The 15,987-nt window shown below is 45.1% G+C and overlaps 1 protein-coding gene across 3 annotated transcripts in view; it reads left to right on the top strand.

Annotated features, from left to right (window-relative positions):
- THSD7B (thrombospondin type 1 domain containing 7B) overlaps positions 1-15,987 on the top strand; it is a 733,248-nt gene that overhangs the window by 645,083 nt on the left and 72,178 nt on the right. For all 3 annotated transcript variants that reach the window (XM_068245888.1, XM_068245890.1, XM_068245889.1), the window contains 2 exons: positions 3,260-3,375; positions 6,406-6,523. In XM_068245888.1, coding sequence (XP_068101989.1) covers positions 3,260-3,375; positions 6,406-6,523 — 234 coding nt within the window. The remainder of the gene's footprint in view (positions 1-3,259; positions 3,376-6,405; positions 6,524-15,987) is intronic.

The following is a 15,987-nucleotide window of genomic DNA, read 5'->3' as shown; positions in this document are numbered from 1 at the left end:
CAGTGACAGGGGGTGATTGACGGGTGATTGACGGGTGATTGACAGGTGATTGACAGGTGATCAGGGGGATAGATGCATACAGTAAACAGGGGGGGTGGTCTGGGGGGGGGGGTCTGGGGAGAATCTGAGGGGTGGGGGGTGATCAGGAGGGGGCAGGGAGCAGGGGGGGGGATAAAAAAAAAATAGCGTTGACAGATAGTGACAGGGAGTGATTGATGGGTGATTAGGGGGGTGATTGGGTGCAAACAGGGGTCTGGGGGGTGGGCAGGGGGGGGTCTGATGGGTGCTGTGGGCGATCTGGGGCAGGGGGGGGAGAAATCAGTGTGCTTGGGTGCAGACTAGGGTGGCAGCAGCCTGCCCTGGTGGTCCCTCGGACACTGGGATCACCAGGGCAGGAGGCAGCCTGTATAATACACTTTGTAAACATTACAAAGTGTATTATACACTTTGTATGCGGCGATCGCGGGGTTAACATCTCGCCGGCGCTTCCGTATAGCCGGCGGGATGTTGCGGCGAGCGAGCGGTGACAGGCGCCGGCGGAGGATCGCGTCACGGATGACGCGATCGCTCCGCCCATGCCCTTAAATGGACCGCCGCCTCTGTGGGTGAGCCGGTCCTTAAGGGCTCCACTTCCCGGCCGCCTCTGTGCGTTAGGCGGTCGGGAAGTGGTTAAGTATTCCTTTAAGCGAAAAAGGGGGAAAAAAATAAATCGATACGTTGCAAAGTGAGAAGTTAAAAAATAGAAGAGAGATCAAGAAATGATTGATATTCGCCATGTAATTTGTTTATGTTGTTTAATCCACAGTCATCTTTACTACTGACAGACATGAAAAAAAACAGACAGCAGCAATCCCATTATCTATAACCACACCCACTAACTAGGCCAAAAGGTTGTTTTTTTATAGATATACATACAGTATGCACAGAGGGAGATACTGGTTGCTTGGCAGTTGGAAACAGCTGTTATTTTCCACAATGCAACATGGTTCACAGACAGGAAACTGTCAGCACCATGGTCTTGACATCACACTGTGGGAGGGGTTTGACCACAATATCAGTCATATAGATCCCCTGATGATCTGTTTGAGAAAAGGCAAAGATTTCTTATGGGAAAGGGATATCAGCTACTAATTGGGATGATTTCAATCCTTGGTTACAGTTCCTCTTTAAACAAGAAACGTATTTTGATGGCAGTGTATTTAATTCGGCATTCTGTAAAAACCCAACAGCCTCTCCACCGCCACTAATGACAGCTCATTACTCTTACATTTTGAAGGAGAACCAATTTTCAATATTTGCAGAGTTCTTGCTTATTACATTGTAACACAGACATTTAATTAAAATGCAAATTGCTATAAATTAATTATAAAACGATAAAATGTAATTAATTCTAGTTGAAATTGAGGTAATTGTTTAATTATGGGCACTCTTCCATTCATTACCACTCTTGTGATAATGACAAAAAATTATCTGTGGTTAGCAGCACACGATGAAACTTATAGTTCAGAAGTAGCGGGCGTGGCACAAGTTTCCTGAAGGTGCTTCTGGCCTCTGCCCTTCCAGCGATAGCACAACAGCTTCCTGCGGCTTGCCTGATACTTTCGTGACACTGTCAGAGGTATCGGAATATCTGGAGCAAAAAGAGAGATATATAGGAGTGAAGCGTGCAATTAGGGCACCCGCTAGCACCGGAAGTTTAGGCGCTACCACAGGTGCCTGCAGAAATATCGACATTGAGGGGTAATTTGGGCACCTCCGCAGAGCAGCTAATTTGTACACACAGGATGTTATTATTATTATTATTATTATTGTGTTAACGCTATGTCTCCTTCCACGGAAGCAGGAAATAGACACTGCAGATGTATTGTAGGATCTGTATTAGCTGTAACAAATACATGTTTTTCTGTGAAGTTTATTATGCTGTTGTTTATCTTTTAGAGCAAAGAGGAAGTTCTGAGTTCAGGTCCACTTTAAAATAATGTTTTGCTACATGCATAGAGAAACACTGTACCTAAACTTTGGCTTAAAAGTACACCAAGCATAAGAGGGATGTGTAAGCTGCCATATTTATTTTAAACAATGCCAGTTGCCTGGCTGCTCTGCTGATCTTCTGCCTCCAATACTTTTTGCCTCAGATCCTAGACAAGCATGCAGATCGGATGTTTCTGATGCAAATCTGACAGGATTAGCTGCAAGCTTGTTTCAGGTGTGTGATTGAGACAGAACTGATGCTGGAATGATCAGAAGGACTGCCAGGCAACTGGTATTGTTTAAAAGGAAATAAATATGGCATATCCCTATCACTTCAGGTTCCCTTTAAAAGGGCGTACACATGCCATATTTTTACAAACGACGGGTCCGTCAGACCCTCCCGAAGGGCGGTCGTTCTGCCGACAATAGCACGTGAGTACAAGCTGTCGGCAGACTGATACGTTTTTGACTGATCCGCAGAGCCTATCAGTCAAAAGTCTTATCAGTCTGCCAACAGCCTGTACACACGTGCAACTGACGTTAGAACGACCACCCCGTGGGTTTGTAAAAATACAGCGTGTGTACACGCCTTAAAGTGAATGGGAACCGCATTTTAAAAAAAATGAATCAAATACTTACCTAAGGAGAGGGAAGGCTCTGGGTCGTATAGAGCCTTCCGTCTCCTCTCTCGGTGCTCTCTAGCCTGTGCTGGTTCCCCCCCATTTCAATCCCCCACCGAAAGGGTATTTGGAAGTCTTCGGGAGCCGTGTCCTCCCGAAGACGTGCAGCTCCATACTGCACAGCCGTGAGCGTGCAAGAGAGCGTGCTTGCGCAGGTGCAGTACAGGGCCGTCCTTCTTCAGGAGCACTCGGGCTCTCTGAAGACTTCTGAAGCCTCCTTCGGCCGGGTAAAGCAGTATTTGACTAATTTAGTCAAATACTGCTACCGGACGAGCCAGCACTGGAACCAGGGGACCAGGAGAGGAGCCGGAAGGCTCTATAGGACCCAGAGCCTTCCCTCTCCTTGGGTAAGTATCTGTCTCATTTTTTTAAATGCGGTTCCCATTCACTTTAAGAATATTGTATTTCCCCCCCCCCCCCCCCCCCCCTAAAGTAGCAAAAATACTGGATCTAGTGCTGAGCAGAAGTAGGCAGTCAGTGATTGTAAATTATTTCAAGCTCAAGTGGCATATAAGGGGTCAATGATGCAGTAAATGGGAGTAATATACTGCTCTCTCTCTCTCTCTCTCTTTCTCCCCCATCTAAATGGGTTTTGTTGCTTATTGCAGAGTGGAGCGCCTGTCAGCTTGGCGAAAAGGCTGTGTGCGGGGAAGGCATAAAAACGCGGCTTTTAGACTGCACCCGCAGCGACGGCAAACCTGTGAAAATGTCCTTCTGTGAGCAGGTAATGTACGGGACACAGGAGAGGCTCTTCATGTCTAGCTGTGCTGGGCTCAGCATGACCCTCCATTTCATTCTGCACCCACCTTCCCATTGCCAAAAATAATCAACCATTACAAAAACACAACCTTTGCTAAGGCTAACCTAGTTCTGCTGCAAACAAGTTTTGAAGAAGAATTGGGTGGTTGGAGTTGTGTGCAGGTGTGTGTAAGAGGTAGCTGTCCATTGGTTACCATTAGATCATGCATGGTCGGCGCTTCCATAGAGGCAAAGGGGGCAATTGCCCCAGGGCCCCAGAGCATGTGGGGTGCCCCTCCTACCCTCCAGCTATGGTGACCCATGACATGTGTTTACTCTGTGTAGGAAAAAAGAAGGTTAATAATGGGAACCCCCAAATGCTTTTTAGGGGACATATGATGGACACCTAATGATATCCCTGGGGACAATTTGGTTGGAAGGTGGGCATGGGGGGGAGGCAAGTTACTTTTGCCCCATAGTCCAATTGTAGCTAGAACCGACCCTCATGTTGCTTGAAAGCACCGTTTCCTGGCAGTTACATACGTGGCACATGCCCGCTTTGTCGCTTCTGGTGTGTCCATTCGATTGATTGATTTTTAGTGGTCATACATCAGGCAAATTAGCGCCCGCTTGACCATCCAATTAAATTAAAATCAGAAGAAAATCAGTGGCGCCAAGAGAAGATCGGTGGCTCCAGGGGCATGCCCGATCGAGATTGGTTCAAAATTGGTTGCATGTATCGATTGGACATGCTGCGAGATGTTGGGCCAACATGCTTGAGCAGGTGCGCAGTGGTAACGACATGCGAAATTGGTACCAGCAATTAATGCGACGGAACCCCTGCCACTGTCCCTCCCAGGGGCAGCATGGTGGCGTAGTGGCTAGTGCTCTCGCCTTGCAGCGCTGGGTCCCCAGTTCAAATCCCAGTCAGGTCAACATCTGCATGGAGTTTGTATGTTCTCCTTGTGTCTGTGTGGGTTTCCTCCGGGCACTCCGGTTTCCTCCCACATCCCCAAAACATACAGATAAGTTAATTGGCTTCCCCTAAATTGGCCCTAGACTATGATACATACACTACACAATACATACATATGACTATGGTAGGGACTAGATCGTGAGCCCCTCTGAGGGACAGTTATTGACAAAGCCAGTATACTCTGTACACTCTGTGTAATATGTGGGCGCTATATAGATAAAACAAATAGTTTAAGATGTGTGTCCGCCCCCCCCCCCCCCCCCCCGGTGCCCCATGCATTATATATTTAAAGTTAAATAAGGATGTTGTTATTATATCTTTGCTTATCTGACATCTCTTGAATTTTCAAAAAATATTAGCAAGTTTGCCCTTCTTGTATTGGTATGTGAATTGGGCGTGAGCTGCTGTAAATCTGCTCTTTCCACTGTCACCCAATCTCCACCAGGCAATCTACCCCTCCCACTATCCCTGCTGCTAAGAGAGTGTATCTGGGCTAGAGGAATGATCTCGTGCAAGTATTTAGAATTATAGACGGTATCTGAAAGCATTATCTCTTAAAAGTTTACAGCAATCCTGATCAGAGGAGGGTCAGGGATATGTAAGGAGGAACCTAGTATTCCTCTTTAGCTTTTGGTATATGAGGTCCTGCTTTTAACCCTTTAGCAGCGTCTTTGTATAGCGATTTGCAAGTGCTTCAGGACAATTTATTTTAGCACTTTTTTATTTCTTATTTGCTACATTTCCCTGCTTCTAATTAGTGCTGCTGTAATGTGTACTTATCGCCACTTGTCACTAGGGGGCAGTGTGAGACAATAACAGAGGACTTCGGCTTTCAGTTTCTGTATTTTCTTTTAGCAGAGAGAGATCAAAGCATTCCAAGAATTTACAGCACAAAGAGTTCTGCCGACTGAGGTCAAAAGCAGAGTACTTATCTCAAACAATATAACTCTATTGAAACTGCTTATGAGTTATCCACTTAAGCCAATCTGGAAGGATATGTTTGTTCAAAAATGGCCACTCAAAGGCAATTTGGATGAATATATCCGTCCAGCAATGCTGCTGCCGTTGTGCACACGTATCCGCGTGCAGGCGGCTCATTCCCCGATGCCATTACAGGGGATTTAAGAGGTTAGTTGTTTAAGAGGAACCAGTGTTCCCCCGAGGCAAAGGATTCCCTGTGAATGAATCAAGATGCCTCCAATCAGGAGGCATCTTGATTCATGAACCGAAATGTAAAAAAAAATCTCTCGCACACCTTGGTATCTTCCAGGAGAGTGCTTAGTGCCACCTAGTGACCAAAAAGTAAAATTAAAGTAGAAATGGAAAAAAAATCCAAACAACACTCACTAAATAAAAACTGTTTGACTCCCCACCCTGCCCATTAACTAAAAAAGTAAAAACACATGTTTAAAAAAAAAAAAATTACTACATAATTCGTTACCTTAGGGACTAAACTTTTTAATATGTATGTTGTGAAGGTATATCACTATATACCTTATTACCTTTAGCCTATTTGGGCTTGTAATTTGTGATGGACACAAAATTGAAAAAATGCACCTTTTTTCTAAATAAAATATTGGCGCCATAGATTGTACTAGGGAAATATTTTCAACGTTGCAATAACCGGGACAAATGGGCAATAAAATGTGTGGATTTTATCCACAGCAGAACATTTTATTTTAAAACTATAATGGCTGAAAACTGAGAAATAATGACTTTTTTCCTTCTTTTTTCTTATTATTCCTGTTAAAATGCATTTCGAATAAAATAATTCTTAGCAAAATGTACCACCCAAAGAAAGCCTAATTGGTGGCAAAAAAACAAGATATAGATCATATAGGTGTGATAAGTAGTGATAAAATTATTGGCGAATGAATGGAAGAAGCGCTGACAGGTGAAAATTGCCTTCTTCCTGAAGGTGAAAACACCTGCGGGCGGAAGTAGGTAAAGGATCTGGCCACAGTTTTCACAAAATTGCATATAATGGAAGGGTTTAGCAGGCCCCTTGTTTATTTTCATTTTTGTCTTGCTGTTTTATAGCTCGGACTAAAGAAGCCTGAGAAGATGACTCTCCGCTGCCTGGTAGAATGCACCATTGATTGCCGTGTCTCCGACTGGTCAGAGTGGTCCCCTTGCTCACAGTCGTGTGGCATTGGAGGTGAGTATAACATGCTCAGAGTAGTGATAGGGAACTTTGTAAGCAGGGGCCGCCTTAGACCTCATCCACATGGGCATTTGAGCTTCCCTGGTACTCTACTCTCTCAACATTTTCTGCCACACCTGAAAACCACTTAGAAAAATCTGGGGTGGGGGGGGGGGGGAGGTGCGTCAGGGTAATCTGTGGACCGAGAAAACACAAGGGAGACAAAAACAAAAGACAGGAGCCAGCAGCGCAAATATTTTAGAGCACCAGGATAAATATGATGGACACCTATGATGGCGTTCATTGCACATAGTAGGGTCGGACTACACGTTTCGTAGGTATTTTCTTCTTCCTCAGGTCAATAATAACCACAAAAAGACATCAGACTTGAGCAGCTTAGCACATTTTTAAACAGTTTGTAATTATATTTTAAAATATTAAAGATATATAAAAAATGCCAGCATATAATGCCAGCGAATTATTCGGGATACCCACTTATACATTAAGTATCCTGGTTTCAGCATTACAAACACTTCGTAAATCTATATAGCTGTAATTTGTCGGTAACCCTACCCTCACACTGATGTTTAGCCTAGGCTGTTTAGTTATGTAGAATTATCCCAGAGTATTCTGGGAGACTAGGTGTTGTTTCTACTGGCTTTGGAACATGAAGTTAACAAAAAGTGTGCAGTGATGCACTTACCAGCAGTAAAGATCTGAGGAAACATTTTACGATGGGCAAACACTGACTAAATTACCATATGTATGGTATTGTTTTAAGTGAGTACCATATACAGACCCCGATTAAGCAATCTTTTCTCAAACGTTTTCTCACAGAAGATTTTTTTTCAGCCCTAGCAAGTAAAAAACAAAAAAGTGTTCAGAATAAATTGTCCCAAATGAAGTTTGATTTTAATATTTTCACCTATACCCTTTTGGTACTTTTTGACTTGAGTGTTTAGCTGAAAACACTTACTGTGGTTTGATGAGAAAATATCTCCTGTGAGAAAACTTTATTAAATCAGAGTCATGCTGATAATAATTTCTGTTAGTTTTCAGTACATGAAAAAAAAATGTAATTTTGATAGATAGGGCCTGATGCACAAACCTCCAGTAATATTACCGAGTGAAGGCAGCACATGGCAGTACTACTATTACTAATGCAAGCGTTGCACAGTTAGGGCTATGGCCCCACTAAAGCAAATGTTTAGCTGCCAGCAATTCCGAAATGCAACGGCAATGAAAGTAAATGGAGGTGAGCCCAAAGGAGTGACTGTGATTTTCTGAAATCTCAATCACGGAAAAAGCAGGGCTCAAAATCACTTTGGAAATCACTGCAAAATCATGTTGCAAATTCGCTTTCAGCATTTTGAAAGCAATTTGTAAACACAAGTGGACGACTGGGCCTGGCCTTAGTTTGGCCCACAGCACATGAGTAACGCAAGCGTTGTTATGGTAACATGAATTATGTTATTTGCTTAAAGAGACTCTTATTTCTTCTATCCTATAAGTCCCTATACCTGTTTTAATGTGGTCTGTCTTACTGCAGCCTTTCCTAATTGCACAGTGGCTGTATTATCTCTGTTATATAAGCTAATCTTCTTTCCTCTGACGGCTTTGTCGGGCTCAGGCAGGAATGTGCTGCTCTGCTTGTGATAGGATAGAAGCTATACACACCCTCTTCACGCCCCCTGCAGGCTCTGTGTGAGTCACAGACTGAGCTCCTCTCAGCCTATCACACTCTGGCTAGCAGCCATGTCTTTTTTTTGTAAACACTGCCTAAAACTGACAATTACAAGCCAGGATTGCAGCAGTGAGTGGCAGAAACAGCACATAGTGGCCCAGGAGAACACAATGAATAGAATGGAATGCTTTTTATTGTAAGAATTTTAGAGTACAGATTCTCTTTAATTACTTCCCGACCGCATCACGCGGCAGCCCCAGGACCGCCTAACGCAGATTGGCGTAAAGTCCTGGGGCGCATCTCCTGCTTGGAAGGCGGAGCTGTTAGGGTGTACAACGCTGCGATCTACAGCAGCGCTGTACTGGGGACAGCCGTGTGACACGGCTGTCCCCTCCAGAGGCACAGAGGTGATCGGCTGTCATAGGCTGAAGCCTATGACAGCTGATCACAGGGATTGGCTGGCGGGGGGGAGGGAGGGAAAAGGGCGTACAATAGTTTAAAAAAAACAACATTTTTTTATTAAAAAAATACACAAATAAACAAACAAACAAACATCTGCGGGGCGATCAGTCCCCACCAACAGAGCTCTCTGTTGGTGGGGAGAAAAAGGGGGGGGGGGGATCACTTGTGTGCTGTGTCGTGTGGCCCTGCAGCTTGGCCTTAAAGCTGCAGTGGCCAATTTAATGAAAAATGGCCTGGTCTTTAGTGAGGTTTAACACTGTGGTCCTCAAGTGATTTAAGTGGACCTTAAAGTGATCTTGCCCAGGACGAAGGCTCGGTGCACACATAGCAGAAACGCTAGCGTAGCGGGAAACGCTGCATTTTATGCAGCAATGTTAGTCTATGGGACGCAGAAGAAGCTGCATTTCACTGCATTTGTACATTTGTACTACTTCGCAAACGCTGGTAGTGTTGCATAATATGCAGGCTAGCTGCCAAAACGCACATAATGAAAGTCTATGGCAACGCATATGCATTGCCTTTTTTATGCGTTTTTAATTAAGAAGTAACAATCTCTGATGTGTTTCCACTTCCTGTTGTCTTCCTAGTGATTTGCATAAATTTAAATAAAAAAAGCAAACAAAACGCATATGCGATTCTATTAGCGAACTGCATATGCATTAAAATGCACGCAAAACCCATGAGAAACGCATCTGCGTAAAAAACGCAAATGCAAACCGCACCAAAAACGCAATAGAAAATTGCAAACGCACCATTCTAAAACGCTAGTTTTTCTTGCTATGTCATAGGTGAACCCAGCCAGAAGGAAAACCAAGAGAAATGCACCTTGTATGTGTTTTGAGAGTTTAGCCTGTTTAATCCCCCTCATCTGTGACTAATCAGCACTGTAATTTGATCTCTCAGCTTTGCCAGCTGGCTGCCTCGGCAGAGCAGGTAATTTGTTAACAAATGATATTAAAGGAGACTAGTGAGAGGTATATGGAGGCTGCCATATTGATTTCAATACCAGTTGCCTGACAGCCCTGCTGATCTATTTGGCTGCAGCAGTGGCTGAATCACACCAGAAACAAGCATGCAGCTAATCTTGTCTTATCTGTCAAAATTGTCAGAAAAACCTGATATGCTGCATGCTTGTTCAGGGTCTATGGCTGAAAGTATTGGAGGCAGAGGATCAGCGGGACAGCCAGGCAACTGGTATTGCTTACATGGAAATAAAAATGGCAGCTTCCATACACCTTTCTCTACAGTTCTCCTTTAATCCTATGTCTGCTTCCATGAAAGCAGGAAGTAGACACACTGCAGATCTATTGCAGGATTTGTATCAGCTGTAAGAAAATATATATATTTTTTCTTTAACCTCCTGAGCGTTATTCCGCTCATGAGGTTTTGCATTATCCCTGCCCTCTGCGCTATTTTAGTAGTGTAATTAAACTAATAAAAGTGTCCTTTAGATACTAGCTAGCACTACACTAGCGGGCAATCAGGGCGGGGGGGGGGGGGGGATTGCGGCCAATCGGGGGGTGCCGGCAGACAACAGTAGCTAGTGTAGTGTTATCTAGTAACTAAAGGACACATTTTAACTAAAAGGTAATTCTGGGGGCTCCCGATCGGCAGCAAAACCTCTGCAGCGGCATGCCCGACACGGTGTCAGGCATACCGCTAAGGAGGTTAAAGGTTATTATGCTGTTGCTTATCTTTTAGAGCAGCAAGAAAGTTCTAAGTTCAAGTTCACTTTAACGTGTGTCACCATATCAATTGCAAGTCGTGCTAATTGTGCAACACGCGGTAATGGTGCTAGTACTGGTAACATTCAATGCCAATATTACTGGCAGTTCAGCGCATATACACAGGGCCGGGCCGAGGCATAGGCTGGAGAGGCTCCAGCCTCAGGGCGCAGTGTAGGAGGGGGCGCACAATTCATTCAGCTGTTATTCCTAATTGTGTTTGAAGCAGAAAGAAATAAGAAAAGCCAGATAACTAGAGATTAAGGTGTTGGGGGCCCTGCGGTGCCTCTTAGTCTAATAGCAATCAGTGGGTGACAGCTGGGGTGGGAGGGATGGGGGGGGGGGCACACTTTGGTGTCTCAGCCTTGGGTGCTGGAGGACCTTGTCCCGGCTCTGCATATACACTTACAGCAACAAAACCTTCTTCCATTGTCAGTCTTATTTTTATATACTTGTGTGTTAGTCATGTTATTCTCACTGTTTATGGAGGCAGATAATTATCCTGACAGCATGGGACGCAGCCCAGGAGGGTCAGGATGAGGTGCGGCTGCCCCCGCCACTCCTGCATAGGAAATGTCATACTTAGCAGGTTTAGTGAGATTTTTTATTCCCGTCAGAATTGCAAAGCAAGAATCTGAGATGAATGGGAAGCATCGCTCCTCTTATGAAGAGAGATGGAATCAGCAGAGCAGCTTCAGGGAACATTGCGCTTCTCCTCTGGTTAAGGTCATCGTAACTTTCCGCCTCTTCTCACAGTTACAGGAGGCAGAAGCCAATGTTTTTTAAGGAGGGATTGACAGCCATAAAATCAAATTCCATTTATCCACTGCTCTGTGTTAATTATGTAATCTGCATCCAGTGCATTCCAATATAATCATAAATGTTTCTGCTGTAATGCATCTTATCTCAGTCAGCCTGGCTCTTTTCTCATACATTGCAGGGAGAATCAGAATAATTTATTTTGCCAAGTACAAAGTGGGGTTGGGGGTTGTACCTAGAATTGGTTTGGGCTCATACAGGTTCTAGAAGGGGGAAGGGGGGCGGTTGGATGGTGAAAGTACCGGAAGCCCTTACGGAAGATCGAGGATACGGAGGACAGTGCCGAGGGAGCGATCACGCCAGAGGGAGTTGGAGGAAGCCCCAGGTATGTATGATTTTTTATTTCTTATCTTCTCAGGTACACTTTAAGGGGTTGATGCACAATATCGTGGGTCATACTAATAGGGAACCTGTGGTACACACCGCCGGTAGTAACAGTAATATTGCCGTGTGCTGTCTGCATACAGCAATATTACTGCAGCTTTGTGCATCAACTTCAACTAAGAAATGAGTGCAGCCAGGTGCAGGTAGTCTATGAACCCAAGTACTTAAAGAGAATCTCCGACCAAGAATTGAACTTTATCCCAATCAGTAGCTAATACCCCCTTTTACATGATAAATCTATTCCTTTTCACAAACAGACCATCAGGGGGCGCTGTATGACTGATATTGTGGTTAAACTCCTCCCACAAGAAGCTCTGAGGACCGTGGTACTCCTGGCAGTTTCCTGTCTGTGAACCCTGTTACATTGTGGGAAATAGCTGTTTACAGCTGTTTCCAACTGCCAAAACAGCAAGCAGCAGCTACATCACCTGCCAACAGTAAAAATGTCACCATGTAATAAATGTCAGAATATAAATCAGGGATTTAATATATTTTACAATGGGCAAACATTGACTAAATCATTTATATATTATTGTAAAAATGAAGCACTTTTTTTATTACATTATTTTTACTGGAGTTCCTCTTTAAAGTGTACCAGAGCTCTCTAAAACAAAACGATTTATACATACATAGGGCTTTCCCCAGCCCCATCCTCTTGGATCGCTTCCACTCTGCCGTCCTCAGTCTTCTGCAGCACTGGTACCGGGTCCCCGCACTTCCGTCAGTCGGCTCCAGTCTACGCAGGAGAAGTGCGCTCTTTGCGTATCTCTCCAGCAGCTGCTGGAGAGACACGTAGAGGGCGCACTTCCCTTACATCACACTGGCTCTGACTGACGGAAGTGCGGCGACCCGGTACTGGAGCTGCAGACGTCTGGGGACAGCGGCCTGGGAGCGATCCGAGCAGATTAAGGCTGGAGGAAGTCCTATGTATGTATAAATCGTTTTATTTTAGTGAGCTCTGAGTCCCTTTAAGGCTGAAAATAAGCAAAAATCTCCCCTTTATACCCCCTCACAGCACTTTTAACTGCAGAAAAGATGAAAAAAAATTCCTCTGTAGCGGTCGCAGTGCCATTTCCTCAGTGATTTCAGGGCCGGTAATCTCGGCGCTGTTAGAACGTGAATCCCTAATGAGGTTCAGCAGCAACAATAGGTAGATGTTGTAGCAAATCAATGATTCATTTATTACAAAACATCTCTTGAAAGGCCAGGAAGAAGCTCTCGGAGGCCGGCGTGATTGTATGCGGCTCTGTGTGACCCGTCAGGAATATTAACACGCCATCAATGAGGAGAGAAGACGAGGGATCGGGAAGGTGTGCGCTGAAATTACAGATAATTCATTCAATAATTACCTCCCCTATCCTACCGAGAAAAGTGCCGGCGAACGCTTCTCTGTCAGAGGTGCTCAAATTACTTTTGTGTTTCCATTGGAAATAATTGAGCTCACCGGAAGACTTCTCTCATTGAAGATAGGCTTATTTGTCACTGTAATAATAGTAGAAAAAAATGGCCCAGTTTGTGGTTTGGTGGTGGTTTGTGGCCATTTCGAGGTATTGCAGATACTTCAGATTTGACTCTCTCTGTTGAGAGATATGTTGGAATGGCTAATTTGCCGAAGAGGAGGATGGAAGATAAGGTAAGGAGGCAGCTAAGAGCAGAAATGCAACCCACAAAAGAAGGAAAACCAGTACAGGGGTGGAACAGGTCCTCTTTAATCCACTGCAGAGCAGCCCATCACCCTGTAGCTCCAGTCTCTGCATGTCATGTGATGGGGACAGAAGCCGCATGGTGATTGGTTGCATGGCACGGCTGCACTGAGGAGGAATGAAGAGAACCTTAGTTACTTTGCCAGGAGCAGTGGTGGCTCCAGCTTAATTCTTTTTTCGTTGGGGGGGGGGGGGGCACAAAGGGGGCACGATGGCTGCCTGGGGGGGCCCATTAGGTGTTTGTATGGCGAGCTTTAGATATTTTTTGCCCAACTCAGGTGATACAATTAAGGCTAACTAGTTCAGCAATGATAGGAACCAAATGTAAACATCATAAACAGAACACAGAAACTTTAGAGCAGAGCAGAATGTCCAAATGGTGGTGCTATTATGGAACAAAAGTTACCTACAGATGTACTTGGCTAGTTGGCTGGCATGCTTTAATCCCTTCTTGCTAGCAAGCTGCTCCTGTGTGGACAGATCACAGGCAAATCATTCCAGCCCCCAGCCTGTGTCTCACAACTCTGCAAGCAAGGGGAGGGGGAAGAGGCAGGAGGGGGAGCAACAATGTGTGTGTAATACCTTATCTTAGTAGCTAAGCATTGCTGGAAACTAGAGCTTGTATTTTACAGACAGGAAGTTCTGAATCAAGATTATTATTACATAGCCTGATTCAAAACTTCTGTATTTACAATACATGTTCTAGTTTATAGGCTAATTTAAAAGAAAAAACAGTAAGCTTTCAGCTTGGAAGACTTCTTCAGACTCCATTCCTGTTGACTGACAATGTTATATACAATCAGGGGCAGGTAGAGAGATTTTTTTTGTGTGCAAATATAAGTGTCATCCAGATACATTAATTACAAGGGATCTTGCAAGGATTGTGAGGTATTTATGGTAAATAAATAAGACCTTTTGTTTACTTAACGCCTACATAGACTCTATAGGCTGACATGGAGAGTTTTTTCCAGACTCTATCCTGTTCACTGTATGCTGTTGGAATCAGAAAACTGTTAAAGGGATACTGTAGGGGGGTCGGGGGAAAATGAGTTGAAGTTACCCAGGGCTTCTAATGGTCCCCCACAGACATCCTGTGCCTGCACAGCCACTCACCGATGCTCCGGCCCCGCCTCCTGTTCACTTCTGGAATTTCAGACTTTAAAGTCTGAAAACCACTGCGCCTGCGTTGCCGTGTCCTCACTCCCGCTGATAGCACCAGGAGCGTACTGCGCAGGCCCAGTATGGTCTGTGTCTGCGCCGTGCGCTCCTGGTGACATAAGGGGAAGCGAGGACACGGCAACACAGGCGCAGTGGTTTTCAGACTTTAAAGTCTGAAATTCCAGAAGTGAACCGGAGGCGGGGCTGGAGCATTGGTGAGTGGCTGTGTGGGCACAGGACGTCTGCGGGGGACCATTAGAAGCCCCGGGTAAGTTCAACTCATTTTCCCCCGACCCCCTACAGTATCCCTTTAACTGTGTGTTAATGAGCAGAGGGGGCACTCATTGGGGCACAGTGATTCCTCAGGGGGGCCAATACCCCAGTGTAGCGCCTCCCATGGCCGGAAGCAAGTACTGTACAATGCGCCACTGCTGGGTCAGGGGAGGGGGGCGTTGTTAGATCTCTGTGGGGGCGCCAGCTTGACGTAGTTGCAACTCTGCAGCAAAATTTTTGATGATGCCTTTGCTCTGGACACAGTTGAGCAATAGCATCCTCCAGTACAGCACTGTATACTGACATACCCCCCAGGTACAGGAAACCTTTGTCCGGACAATGGATTTCCCAAACGTGGTTGCTGGACCCCTTCAGAAGATCCAGGCCATGCTGCTTTTCAGGCACAAGCATGGCGTACTACACCTTCGCAAGTATGGATGGTCGGAGACACTCGTGCACAAGCCACTCCGTGCTACAGTGCAGGTGTGGTTGTGCTCGCCGCGGGGGTGCAGCATGGCCGTGTTCATGCATGAAGCATGGCCCGGAGCTTCCGGAGGCTCCCGGTGAGCAGCAGCGAGGAGGACAAGGCATCGTCTTCTACAACATCTATAGCCTTCCCTCTTCTGTTAAGTATGCCTTTTGTTACCCGAGGTCCGTCTTTGGGTCCTTTTACGGAAAAATCCATCTAATTACAATGCTGCCGTAAACATAGATCAGCGCTGAAGTTGTTTTGTAACAAAAACTAATTAAAACTTATCTTTCTATTCCAATTTGTAGCCAGCTATAAATTTCAAAAACAGACGATAGTCTCAGAACTTCTTTACAACCACAACAGCTGCTCTCTGTCTGGATAGAGTCTATCCTGAAATTCCCATAAGTAGTCCGCTATGCAGAGTCACTCTCACCTATTCCAGGGACTGGCAGCAGGCAGAGACACACCCATTTGGTAGATTCTGTTAGGGTAAATGTGGGATGACTGTGTTTTGTATACATATAAAATTAAGGTAAGCAAGCTGAAAGATTGTTGGCCATTGTGGTGGCTGGATAGTGTACTGGTTAAGGGCTCTGCCTTTGACATGGGCGACCAGGGTTCGAATCCTGGCTAGGTCAAGTACCTATTCAGTAAGGAGTTCAAGGCAAGACTCCCTAACACTGCAGGGTGGCCTCTTGAGCGCGTCCCAGTGGCTGCAGCTCTTGAGCACTTTGAGTCCAACAGCAGAAAAGCGCTATACAAGTGTTCGGATTATTATTATTATTGATCACAGCAACATG

The sequence above is a fragment of the Hyperolius riggenbachi genome, chromosome 7, assembly GCF_040937935.1.
Source record: "Hyperolius riggenbachi isolate aHypRig1 chromosome 7, aHypRig1.pri, whole genome shotgun sequence".
Taxonomy (NCBI): Eukaryota; Metazoa; Chordata; class Amphibia; order Anura; family Hyperoliidae; genus Hyperolius; species Hyperolius riggenbachi.
Note: the sequence above shows the minus strand (reverse complement) of the source record. Positions and strands in the feature narration are given on the sequence as shown.